Genomic DNA, 12920 nt, shown 5'->3' with positions numbered 1-12920 from the left:
TGCATATACGCACTCAGGGTCACACAACAGGTATGATAAATAAATCAGTGTGAGGATAGAAGGTACAGATTTTAATCATGTTCAGATGATGACTGATATTTGCAGATAAAAAATATTCTTTTAACAGCAGGAAATAAGAAAATATGAAGACATTTTAATGATGAATATGAGTTATGACCATGACCTTTGACTCTATGACCTTAAACTCAGTAGCTGGTCAACATAAACCTAAATGTCAAGTTTAAGGGCAATGGGCGCATGCATTGTCAAGTAATCACACAGACAAGCTCTTTTCGTTCAAGGTCACTGTGACCTTGACCTTTGACCCGATGTCCTTAAAATCATAAGGGGTCATCTACAGGTCAGGCACAACCCCAAAGTCAAGTTTGAGGGCCATGGATGCAGGCATTGTCGAGTTATCACTCGAAAAACATTTCACATGCAAGGCCACTGTGACCTTTACCTTTGATCTGAAGACTCCTAAAAAAGGGGTCATCTTCTGGTCAGGCCTAACTTCCATGTCTAGTATGATGACCATGGGCTCAAGAATTGTTAAGTTTGCTTTCAATGTCACTGTGACCTTGACCTTTGACCCGATGACCCCTTAAATTAATTGGGGTCAGGCCCAACCTCCTAGTCCAGTTTGAGGTCCATGGGTGCAGGCATTGTCGAGTTATCACTCAGTCAACCTTTTATCATTCAAAGTCATGTGACCTTGACCTTTGGCCCGATGGCCCCAAGAACAATAGGGATCATCTACTGGTCAGGCCAAACCTCCAAGTAAAGTTTGAGGACCATGGGTGCATGCATTATCGAGTTATCACTCGGCCAACCTTTTACCATTCAAGGTCGCTGTGACCTTGACCTTTGGCCCGATTACCACAAAAACAATAGGGGCCATCTACTGGCCAAACCCAACTGCATCTCTTTTATCACTTTAGGTCACTGTCACCTTGACCTTTGATTTGATGACCCCTTTAATCAATATGGTCATCATCTTGCCAGTTATCACTCGGACAAGTTTTAAAATCTTTTTATCATTAAAGTCACTGTGACCTTAACCTTTAATCAGATGACCCCTATAATCAATAGGGGTCATCTACTGGTCAGGCCTAACCTTCATGTAAAGTTTAATGTCCATACGTCCAGGAATTGTTGAGTTTAACTCGGACAAGCTTTGGTCTAGCGACGGACCGACCGACCGACCGACCGACATGTGCAAAGCAATATACCCCTCTTCTTCGAAGGGGGGCACCATAAATGTTCTTTTAGGAATTGGTACACTGGAAGGGGTAAATGTTATACGAGCTGAAATCATATTAAGTCAAGGCGAGATAGTACTTGATAGGATAATAACCAAATACCAACACTTTTCAGACACAACATTGAGAAAGGTAAGTGTGAGTGTGTGTGTGCGTGTGTGTGTGTGTGTGGGGGGGGGGGGGGGCAACTATCGCATCCTCAAAAATTATCTAAAATTAGCATATTCCCGGTGTATTGATTTGCGGTGCAGGGGAAATGAAACCCGCAAAACTACGCTAGAGCAAAGCAGGAGTTATTCATCTAAGCTAGGCTGCATATGCATATAGACTTTGAGTGGCCCTGAAAGGTGTTAATGTACTGAAGGAAAATTAAAAGGCCTATCTTTTTCTCAGGAGTCGCATGTTCGATTTACCGCTTTACCACCAAAGCAAGCTAATCATCTCCTGGGAAAGACGTTAAACGGGGCCCCATGTGTCAGTGTTATACACTGATGCACGAAAGCTCTAATACGCATACGACTAACACATGCCGTGTAAGGGAAACAAGAGCAAAAGGAACAAACGCAAAATCTTCGCAAGGGTTAATCGCCTTAGGTACTTTGGTTATAGCATGGTTAAAGTAGAATAGTGAGGATAGCGTAGGGTGAGGAATCATGTGACTTCAGCGGGGTTCTCACATTGGTCACCACGGGTCAAAACCGTAAAAACAAGTAAGTGATGTCAACTTATTGTTTTGACAGAAAATATATGAACATATTTTTAAGCCTATAAAAGATTATGCTTTTTTCTGGTTCTACACGTTTGAAATATTTTTGATTTGTTTGTATTTCAACAATGCAATCCCCTTGGCCAAAATTTTAACTAGACAGAATTTTGAAATGCTTCGTGTGCCGTGAGCTTTTGTTTTGTATGTATTTCTTAGTAATGAGTTATATTTAAGAAATTAAACAAGCGTTAAAAGAGAATGAACTTCTTCTTAGCTTTATAAAGAAAGCTATGTTTCAACGGTATGTTTTACTACTTTATGGTAACATGATTATTTTTATTTTATTGTTTGAATTTCTATCTCAACTGTGACGATAATGCATAAAACATCTATTATATATCAACTTGATCGATTTAAAAATGTAAAATTCATGTTTTGGGAAGGCCGCCAACTCTGTTGGAGACGGAATCGGCCCACGCACATTTCCCCACATGTTAACAAACTGAGGTGGATATATGCAATGGATGAAGGAATGACAACAATCAAATGGAAGGTATATAAAACAAAATATACACTATCCAAACCCGTTTCATGTACATCCCCTGTTTAAGAAAGGCAACAGTCAAAACACGATAAAATCGCCATTCTAGAAGGTAAACAATACAACTGCCGTAACTCCAGTTAAATCTCCTGCTTCGAAAAAAAGTTTATTTTATCTTTATTCAGAAGATATCAGGAAATAAGAAGGTGCACTGACAAAGAAATTGACTACCATGAAAATGACCTACTTTCGTAAGATATAATTGATAGCTTTGACGTCATAGAAGAAAATACCACCAACTAAACACCGAATGTAGAATCACAAACCTCAAGTATTTATGATGATAAAGACTTACATGAATTTATGACACTCTCACCGGAAGATGCCAACGTGTGGAGATGTACAAATAGTACGAAAATTTCAAATGAAAACGTATGGCTTACCTACTGTTGCAAGGAGAACTTAAATGGTATAAAAGCAAAATGGTTCTAAAATGGTTAGGAAATTACGAATAAATTCACACTTTAACAAAAAGATTAGGGTCGGGGGGAAAAAATAGGGTCAGTCGGGTAAGTGGAAACGAACAATGGTTTATTACACCTTGTTATAACTTATATTTTGTTGTGATCAGAAAGCATATTTGGAAGTGTAAGGATGTGCAAGATGGCAGGGAACGTTTGGTGTTTGTCAGATTGTTTCCAATCACCCAGCGGAGCTGTTGTCAGAAGCCTATGACGTTATTTCTCCCGGCAGAGAAAGTAATATTGTCCGTAATTAGTCTTAAACCGTTTAGAACAATCAGAGTATGGTGTACAAAAATCAACAGTGAACAATTTACCAGCTTCACTGGTGTCTATATTTAGTAACAGTCACTCAAGAATGTAAAGTTAGACAATAAAAATTAAATTCTGTATTTTATAGGATTAAGTTGGCCCATATCATTGCAAATGAAAGTAATTCATGTGACGATGCCTGGTTCAAACTTATCTATCAGGTTGTATAAGTAACAGTCGTTTAGACCACAAACAAGAAGAACCCCATAACTATAACAATCATAGTAACTATTGTAAATGAAAGTAATTCATGTGACGATTCCTGGTTAAAACATGTCTTTCAGGCTGTATAAGTAAAAATTGCTTAACAATAAGAACCCCATACCTATCGGTATTTTAAAAGGGATGATGTTGGAATACGTTAAAATCTGGGATACGGATTCATCAGAGGCCATATTTAGATCTATGCAAAAGTGTAAAAATTCAAATACGTATACAGTTAGCATGTTTCCCAAACCAATGTGTTAGAATATGATTTGTTTAAAGCGAAATAGAAGAGAAGAAATGAAAATATATTTCCCAACAATCACAACACTGTATGAAACGCTTTTGCTTCAAGCAGGTTTCCTAAAATAAAGACATATATGTTTTCATTTTCAATGTCGTAAATGGAAATTGATTTGGCTATGGTTTGCCATGACATATTTGTTAACGTTAATTATGAAGTATTTACCAAGTTTTGTTCTAATATGAAAGTGTCTGTGTACGGTAGCAGATGTTCCGAATTGTGGTCTATTATTATTGAGTCGATATCGCGCTGATGAGGTCAAGATAAAATCGAATGAAGGATATTTCGCAGCCGCCTTTCAATCAAATCGATATATGTTTCCAAAATTATATGTCAACAGATTTCAGTAAGTAAAAGTATCATTTCCTGAAACTGTTTGTGTGGTGGTGTATTTTAAAATAAGTGAAAAATTGGTTAACTCACGTTTTAAGTGAGTATATATAATTGTTTCCGTTTCCAAATTGGCGAATGGTCGTCTGTTTGTGAGTAAATTGTAAAGGTACGGGGTTCTCGTGGAGGGTATATAAGGGTGTCGGCGGCGTGTTTGTGCCATTCGATGCTTTTAACGTAGGCTGCAATTATGGTTTGTTGTTGATCTCGGTGTCCTGCCTTCCTACCTGCCCGTTTTAGGTTTTTGAAGGTCATAATTATCTTAAAATTGTAGTGTTTTATTATTTTTCTCAATAGAAATTGAGCTTTGGTTTCGAGAAGTAAGCAGGGGATTATTCTGGTCTTATATTAGCACGATTATTTATTAATAAGTGTTTAAATTCAATCAGAAGTCTTTAGTGTTTTTGATCAATGTCTAGGTGTGTACCACGTCAAACATCCAGTGACGTTTTTCGGGTTAATGTTTCGATCACGGTCTTCTTCTGAATTTTGAACGCTTCCTTTTACTAGACATCTATTTTGAAATTGAACTGTTTGATTTTCTGCTGCCAATAATAAACCAATCATCCTAATATTTCTCATGCTGTTCTGTTTCAATGTTGGACATTGGACATTTGGCTTTCAAAAAGCTCACGATTGCGCAGTGCTTCAATCTGAAACATTTGGAAAGTTATGGTGTGACGGGCTGGCCTGGAAACTAGGACCACTACCAGATGACCTGCATACTTGGACACCTTCTCACGCTCTTTATTGTCAAATCTAGAAACACTGAAGGATTATTTCAAGGTTTCCTAAGGATCGCCTAAGGCTTTTATTTATGTAGACATATGTATTTTTTCGAAATCTTGGACCAGCGATAATGACGCAGTGGTTATTTGTCCGTTCAAATTATTGCGTAAAATAACAGCATCAAACTTGGCTTTTATTTGATAGAATATGGTGTATAATAAAACGTAAAATTGTCTATGAATATTGACCAAATATTATTTTGGCATTAAATGAAAGGGTTTAATGTTAAGAGAAAAAAATAATAATGAACCGACAACAAGTATACAAATAATAATTGTTGGCCTTTATTGTTGGCAAAATCAGTTGAGATAAGGAGTAAAATACAAACTTGCAAGAACACGCAAAAACATTACATTTAATATAGACATAGGTCATTTTAACTCATTAATAATATTCTTTAAAATAATACCAAAACTAATATGGGATCACCATACATCAAAATGTAGCATTATCGCAAATGGTTTATGAATTGACAACTTTAGCTGTGCGAAATTTACCTTAAGTCACATTTATGTCCGAGTAGCTATTATATTATACAATTGAGGTACTTAATGACTATTTAAAAACTTGCATTGAAAGGCCGCAGAATAGTGATTGAGAGTTCTTCTCAAAAAAATCCTTCCGATTCATATATAATTTAATTATTCTCTGGTACGGTAGATTGACACATACTGAAATGCACATTCTATTTGTTCATTATCATTATCGACGATCAATCACAAACAATAAATCCTAACAAACACGATAAAAGATAAAAGAATCTGGTATGTTGGGTACATCAACACTGATGATGTATGAATTAACAAGGCACACTTTTTAAGTCCACATATCATTTTCAACTGGGTTTATATAAAATATAATTACACTACTGTCCGTAACATGCGTTTTAATGAAAACCAATCTGAATTTAAAGAGAATCTTTTGCAGATTTTTTAGCTTTTAACTTTTTAAAATGAACGTTTTTCTTACTGATATGAACAGACGCTATATAGGGCAGCAAGACTTTCATTTTTGAATGTCCAATGTCGTGCTGGCACAACATTCATTTGTGAATGTCCAATGTCAAATGTCGTACCAGCACGACCTTCATTTTTGAATGTCCAATGTCCAATGTCGTGCTTGCACGACGTTCAGTTTTGAATATCCAATGTCCAAAGTTGTGCTGGCACGACATTTATTTGTGAATTTCCAATGTTGTGCCAGCACGAATGATATTTTTGAATGTCCAATGTCGTGCCAGCACGACGTACAGGTATAATCAGTCGGGTCTGAACTAACTGTAGAGTAATTCTTGCTAAAAATGAATATCCATGTATGTGTATTGTGATAATGCGCTCGTGCGGACCAAAATTTCGGAGAAATTTTCTTAATCTCACAGCAGCTGAAAGAGTACTGTTGTTATCCTTCGGGCGTCTTCGTGTGTCGTTGATATATCTACTGGTAGAGTCGCATTGACACCGTATAGACACCGCAGCAATCTAACAGATGCCGTACGACTTTTGGTCGAAAACTATGAAAATGAAGTAAAATCGCATTCGTACGATTTTTAAAGTATTTGAATATCATATGATGTACATACGAGACACTCAAAAGCCCCTTACGATAAGTTTAAATCGTGTTAAATGCCAATTAAGCCGCAAGGACGCCGAGTGGTGTCGGGAGGAATATCCCGGTACCCTTATGGCTTGCACATGGTCAACCAAACATCACGCGGGTCCCTTCAAATATGTAACCGCTACACATGGATGAAGCAGAGTCCTGCAATACCCCAGTTTCCCACAATCGTAGAAATTCACTGAAGAAAAAAAATATATTCGTACGGCGACGGTTGGTAACTGGCGGTACAGTCATATAACGAATACTTTAAAAGTTAAAAAATAATGACCAAACCTTGATAACGATGTTAAAAAAGCTGTTTGCAGCATATTTTGGACTTTTCAAAGTAACTTAAACACGTAAAATGTTTAAAAAGAAAGCATATGTACTATCGTTAAGAATTTAATTAACTGTGTTTGATTTTTAAGATAAACGATTTTCTAAGGTTTAAGCGCAGGAGAGAAAGCTGCATTAGCAAACGCATGTCAAACAGATAGTGGTGGTTTCATAAACATTTTCCGCTTTTGATCGGATTTCGTTCATTTTTATATCAAGTCAATTATGTATAAGAACATGGACACATCAGCCAATTTTTAAATGTTTTTTTTAAATTTTGTATATCATGGAAAAGAGTGTGTATAAAACATGAAATAAGTATATACTTCCTGACGAGCACACACATGCATGCATGTTTTAGGGTTTTTCTTTTAATATCGTAAAGGAAAATATGCAATGTACGGATAAATAATATTTGGGAACTAGAGAAGAAAATATTTGGGTTAAGATAAGGACACCATGTTTTCTGCCTTCTATATTTTGACAATCATTTTTGTTTCGACAAAATAAGGGCATAACCAATAGCATACACACACTTCCATTCTGTTTATTTTCAAAATATTGTATTGTATATTAATTTTTGTTTTGATAGGCATGATACCAAATAGTGATAATTATCTTAAGCCTAAAAACAAGGGCAATGACATTCAAAATCTTGTCATATGCATTTACTTTATTTCCACCAAGCCCACGGTTTATCGCTTGGCTCAGCCTTACTGTCCTTTACGCGTTGAGCAATTCCTTTTCTCAGAATGGGACCACCTTTGTGCAGATACATGACTGGCCAAACATGGATAACAGTATGTCTTTCTCTGAAAGTGTACTCTTTGTACTTAGATTTTTCAAGCTCTTCTCTGTTCGTTTCAGTGTGTTCTTCAAAGTTTTTCTCGAAAATGTGTTCTTTATGTGTCTCACTGTCTTCATTTGTCGGCGATGTTGCTGGTTTAAGGTTGTTTGCATCAACGGCGGATTTTGCGCTCTGCAATAAATCCTCTTGTTCCTCTTGCCGGTCTCTGATCGGTTTCCATCCAGAACACTCAAGATGAACAGGCGGATCGTTTGCATTCATCAGCAAAGTGAGCTTTAAGCAAAGAACCATGTATTTTCTGATGTCTTCGTTTGAAAGCAGCTCTTTAAGAGACTCATGTCGACAAATACCTTTCATGTATGACGTGTTTTTCTGACAAAAACAAATCACGTTTTTAAACTTAATGTATTTTATATAATCGGAAACAAATGATTAATTGTTTTTAAACTGAATAGCGAAGGTATTGCAAAATAAATCAGTTGAAAGGAATAATAGTTCAACTTTGTCATATTAATATATCATATATGATAGGTAATACTCATTTATTTAAAATTTTACTTTATACCATATGTATACATGTTAATTTACCTGTTCAATTTTCGGAAGCAGCTTCAAAACAATCCCTTTTCTTCCATATTTGAGCGCATTTCGCATTTGCTGCATTTGACACTGTGCACGCATATTTTCAAGAAGAACCATGACAAATGTATGAGAAAACTACCGCACAATGGTTTAACCATCTTTAAGTATCTTTACATCATATGAAACACATATCGAAATGTCTATTTCATTGAAATTCAACTTACGTCGTCTAGAAACCATTTTGAGACGACATTCCAGCTGTTGTCAACCTCGTTTTTGCAGAAAACGTAAGATTCCTAGAATGCATTATTAGGTCAAAGTTATCCGGAACTTAATTTCGACCTTTCTTCAGATGCTTCGTAGTCTAAAGCGAACTGTGTTTGTAAGTGTGTATTGTTTTTGGAAGTATATGCCTGTGTAATGTTAATACTGGAGACATGAACTAATATTCTATAATTTTGTTATTTTTAAAAGCAAAAAGCACTCTAATACGCAAATAGAAGCGTTTTTCTTTTAAAATTCAAACATAAATCATTACCATGATAACGTCAAGTAGAAAGTCTATCATGTGTCGATCTGGAAAGTTTTTGTCTTCCATGACCGTGTAAGCGACTGTTCTCTCGCCGTCATAAAGCTCACTGACTATATCCGCCAGCTTCGTAGGTCTGTATTCGTCGCTGAGGTGGACGATGTCAGGATTTTCGTCATAAGAAGTTACCGACACCATCTCATCCGACCTAGTAAATACAAGTGAATAACATTTTGTATTTTAGACGGCAGTTTTATGATAATTCATACAAATATAATTTCTTTTATATGTCTGTAACAGACATTTCCAAGCAAACTGCGTTTACTTAAAATTAAACAATTTGTGAAGTTTAAAACCAAAGGGCACCTGTTTTAGGACTGAACAGATGTATTCGAGAGGTGAGAATCCGGAGCTAAGAATATATATATAGAAAAAATTGTAACAACTTTACCTTCTGATTTTTTTTTTCTGATTCCGCTTCCCTAATCTGCTCTCGAACTTCAATCAGTCTCTCCTCAGTGTCGTGAAGCTGTTTTCTTAATGTTAGGATATCGTTATAAAGGTAACTTTTCTCTCGTTCAGTTTGCTTGAGTATTGAATCAAGTTTTCCTTTTTCCATCTGTAGTTGTTTAATCTGGTTGTCTCTTTGTTTTGTGTTTGTGTCAGCGTCGCTTTCCCTGACTCGAACGTCATCTAGCTCCTTATTTGTGTCGCGCAGATTTTGTTCAGTTCGCTTTAGTTTTGAAATGAGTTTATTGTTCTCCTTCTGTAGCTCGCTTATGTCGTTATCTTTCTGTATAAGATCCTCTTGAAAGGCACCTGTCTTTCCATAGTCTTTAACCTCATTTGGCCTTCGTCAATTTGGTCATCCTTTCCTTCAAGCATATTTTCAAACTTTCGTTTCCGTTTTGCCATTTCGTCTTCTATACTATTCATTTCAACATTTTTGGAAGTCAATGGTAAAACCAGTCTGAAATAGAAACATTAGAAAACACGTCCATTTTTTGTTGACCTTCAACGGCACTAAAACATTTTTGCGTGTCTTTTAAAAAATGTTATCCGAGTTATTATTCAACGGTTCCGATACGTAATAGTATACATTTATAACATTGTGAATATTTAAAAATAAAATCAAGGGTCTCTGTCACAAACTTCATTTTGACGTCAAATGTGAGTTTTTTCTGTTATTACGAACACGCAACTATACAGTAACTGACCTATCTGTACTATTTTGAATGGAGTTTCAAGCCAATAATGATCCTCTTTTCAACAGCGTTATCCTTTAGAAGTTAAGAGTCCCCTTAATGCTAAAAAAACTCTTGACGCGGTTGTTAAATGCATTATAACTGTTTACAAATGAACCTATCATTCCGTGTTTTTGAAACACTGAATAATCGTGGCTTTAACTCTGCTTAAATCAAGTGAACTTCAGTTCAATAACTGTAGCCTGGAGATCGATTTCACACATAAAAGAAACCGACTTGGTGTATAATTATACGTACCACGTGGAATCAACTACTGGAGTCGGGTTTATATTCGAGCAAATCGGGTAGCGGATCCGTGGTCAAGTGGTACCTTAACATAACATAACATAACATAACATAATATATAACATAACATAACATTACATTACAAAGTTTATTGTAATGCGAAGCCTTCGGCTCATTAAACATGTATTGCTACATGTAAATTTTAATACAGTGATATTTCTTATGTTAAATGATAAAACACTATCTATATTCTAGCAAAATCATTCCACACAGTTACGTATTCACACATGTTGTTGTAAACAAACACGTTTTACATGGTAAAATGGTTCGATTAATTCTCATTATTAAGCTTAAGAACAACATTAAAGATTGTAAATTAAAAAAAAATTGCGATCAGTACAATAATTTGTTTTGAGTATCTTGACATTATGCTGCTAAATATTGCTTCCGGACGCATTTCTGTAATCCAGTCAGATATGAAATATTCAGTTCTCAAATCTTAATACAAGGGGCAAATCATATTCATTGGCCTCAATGACATTTACATATTATGACAAACAAGTGTAAAAACTAATTTCACGCTCTATATTCGAGTGCCGACCTTTTTCGATCGTTACGTAACACATTTGACTGTCAGTCCAAGGGTCGCAGGTTCGATTCACCTCTAATCTTCGAATCGTCTCCCGGAAGGAACGTTAAATGAGGATAACAATCTTACCGGGGCACTCGCAGTATGGGCCTTGTCCGAGTACAGATAAACTCAAAACCACCACTCGCGCAAAGCATCCATGCATGTACATATTCAATTGTAATCACTTCAACCGACCAATTATAGTATAGTTTATATAGTATCTCTAAAATACGTTCGCATGGCGGGCGCGGTTTGAGGTGTTGAAAATGTTTGTAGTTGCTGTTTATGCACTACTAATTAACGATCAATTGTCTTGCAGTATTTTTTCACCCACACGTTTTGCTTTGTGTATTGCAAAATGTATTAAGTACACATGCATACGTACACTTTTGCCAACAGAAGAGTGTGTGAGATATAACTGAAAAAGTAGTAATACTAACTTGCTTTCGCCTTTTAAATGACAATCGTTTCCAAATTGCAAAGATTTCCAAACCTCCCCATAACAACAATGTTATCACTGCTAGCGGAGGTAAACCTGAAGCAATGTAATCTCCAAATGGCCACCACTTCAAAAGGGCAAACCATCCCATACTTCTGAATGGCACCAACAGTATCAAGTCAGTATCTGAAACAAAAGTTTTGTGTTGTTGAAACATATAACGTGTGAATTAATAAGAGCAGCTATGTTTAATTCAAATCACTGTTCACCGACATTCTATAAACGTGTTTGGAGCTGCCTTCTGTTTATCGGTGTTTGGTCGTTTTACATAGCCTTCCCAACCTTTCCAACTTCGGTTGTGTTGTTTATTTCTCTTCAGTGGTTTACCCTTTTAAAAACGAATGAGGAAGTTTAATTGACCATGCACAAGTCACATCATGCAAACATATCTTACTTATGATATAAACAGAGTAAACCGATTTAACACATCACACAAATCAATGCTCACTATTATATCCTTTTTTTTCGCTTACACCGTAAACAATAACCACACTGATACTATAAAATTAATCACTTCTTTTCAAATGGGAACAAGTTTTGAGTGCTTTAAAAGTGAATGATAAATATATTTGTGTTTGAAAGATAACTCCTTAAGTGGTTTGTTAACGATATTGATTAATTTCCCAAGTATTTAGAAAAGATATTAGTATTAATTTTATAAATAAATATTAGTTATTGAAATAACAAAGCTCAATAAGGACAATTTTAGTCGTTTAAATGCAATGGAGGGCCACTCTTATCTAACTAGCTTAAGGACGGAATTGATTAGAAAGATTAACTTTAAATAGCACGAGTGGCCTGCATTACGAGTTGAAATTGGTGCACATTATCATTACATGTTGCTGTTTTTATAAAAACATTCTACAAAATATTTTTTGTTAACTTTTCACGGCACTGTTATTTTCTATCAAATATTAAGGTTAAATCGTCATTTAACTCCAGACTGTGTTTGTCATCCTTTAAACATAACTTACTACAGCAATAACATATGTTTCGATTGAACCAGTAAGCCACTTTGTCTTAGTCAAATACAAAAGTAACGGCCAACAAAAATGATTGGCCTTAATTAAGCACGTCCTTGCAAAACATACGGCTTTCAACAGATTATCATTTGTTATTTTTGTTTCAATTCTGCAAAACAATAACAAAGCATGTTATAAATAAACTTTAAACAATTGTTGAGGGTTGTTATCTTAGTCAGTTTAATCAATCAAACCGGAAGTAAATAATATGCTACATGTATGAACGATAGTGAAAATGGTACATCTTGTCTTATATATATAGAATAAATAATATACATGTATACACAAAATACAAGTGTAACATTTCCTTACCATTGTTAACTCCAGTACACTATATAGCGTCTCTCTCTCGAGAGCAGAGCCATTGAGAAAGGAATTTAAATGCAACTACACTCTAC

The 12920-nt window shown here is 35.6% G+C and overlaps 1 protein-coding gene across 3 annotated transcripts; it reads right to left on the bottom strand.

The window, feature by feature from the left end:
* Positions 1–7213: 7213 nt before the first annotated feature.
* On the bottom strand, positions 7214–12920 carry LOC128228145 (uncharacterized). Of its 3 annotated transcripts, XM_052939294.1 has the most exons (9): positions 12835–12908; positions 11714–11828; positions 11442–11626; positions 10383–10455; positions 9332–9850; positions 8890–9088; positions 8576–8647; positions 8358–8438; positions 7214–8141 (listed from the first exon to the last, which is right to left on the bottom strand). In XM_052939294.1, the coding sequence occupies exons 6-9, from the start codon at positions 9076–9078 to the stop codon at positions 7635–7637; spliced, it is 849 nt and encodes a 282-aa protein (XP_052795254.1). In that variant the 5' UTR covers positions 9079–9088; positions 9332–9850; positions 10383–10455; positions 11442–11626; positions 11714–11828; positions 12835–12908; the 3' UTR covers positions 7214–7634. The 3 variants fall into 3 exon arrangements, with proteins under 3 accessions (XP_052795254.1, XP_052795253.1, XP_052795255.1); XM_052939293.1 differs by lacking the exons at positions 10383–10455; positions 11714–11828 and having other exon boundaries at positions 12835–12920; XM_052939295.1 differs by lacking the exons at positions 11442–11626; positions 11714–11828; positions 12835–12908 and having other exon boundaries at positions 10383–10549.

This window comes from Mya arenaria, chromosome 3 (genome assembly GCF_026914265.1).
Source record: "Mya arenaria isolate MELC-2E11 chromosome 3, ASM2691426v1".
NCBI lineage: Eukaryota > Metazoa > Mollusca > Bivalvia > Myida > Myidae > Mya > Mya arenaria.
This window is presented reverse-complemented; position numbering and strand designations above follow the sequence as displayed.

Bases quoted from the DNA above. Each gene is read 5' to 3' on its own strand.
- LOC128228145 (XM_052939293.1), bottom strand. From the start codon at position 9,078: ATGGTGTCGGTAACTTCTTATGACGAAAATCCTGACATCGTCCACCTC. The intron at 8,439-8,575 runs GTAAGTTGAATT...ATGCGTGCACAG, and splicing joins CAAAATGGTTTCTAGACGAC to TGTCAAATGCAGCAAATGCG. The intron at 8,142-8,357 runs GTAAATTAACAT...TGTTTTTGTCAG, and splicing joins TGCTTCCGAAAATTGAACAG to AAAAACACGTCATACATGAA.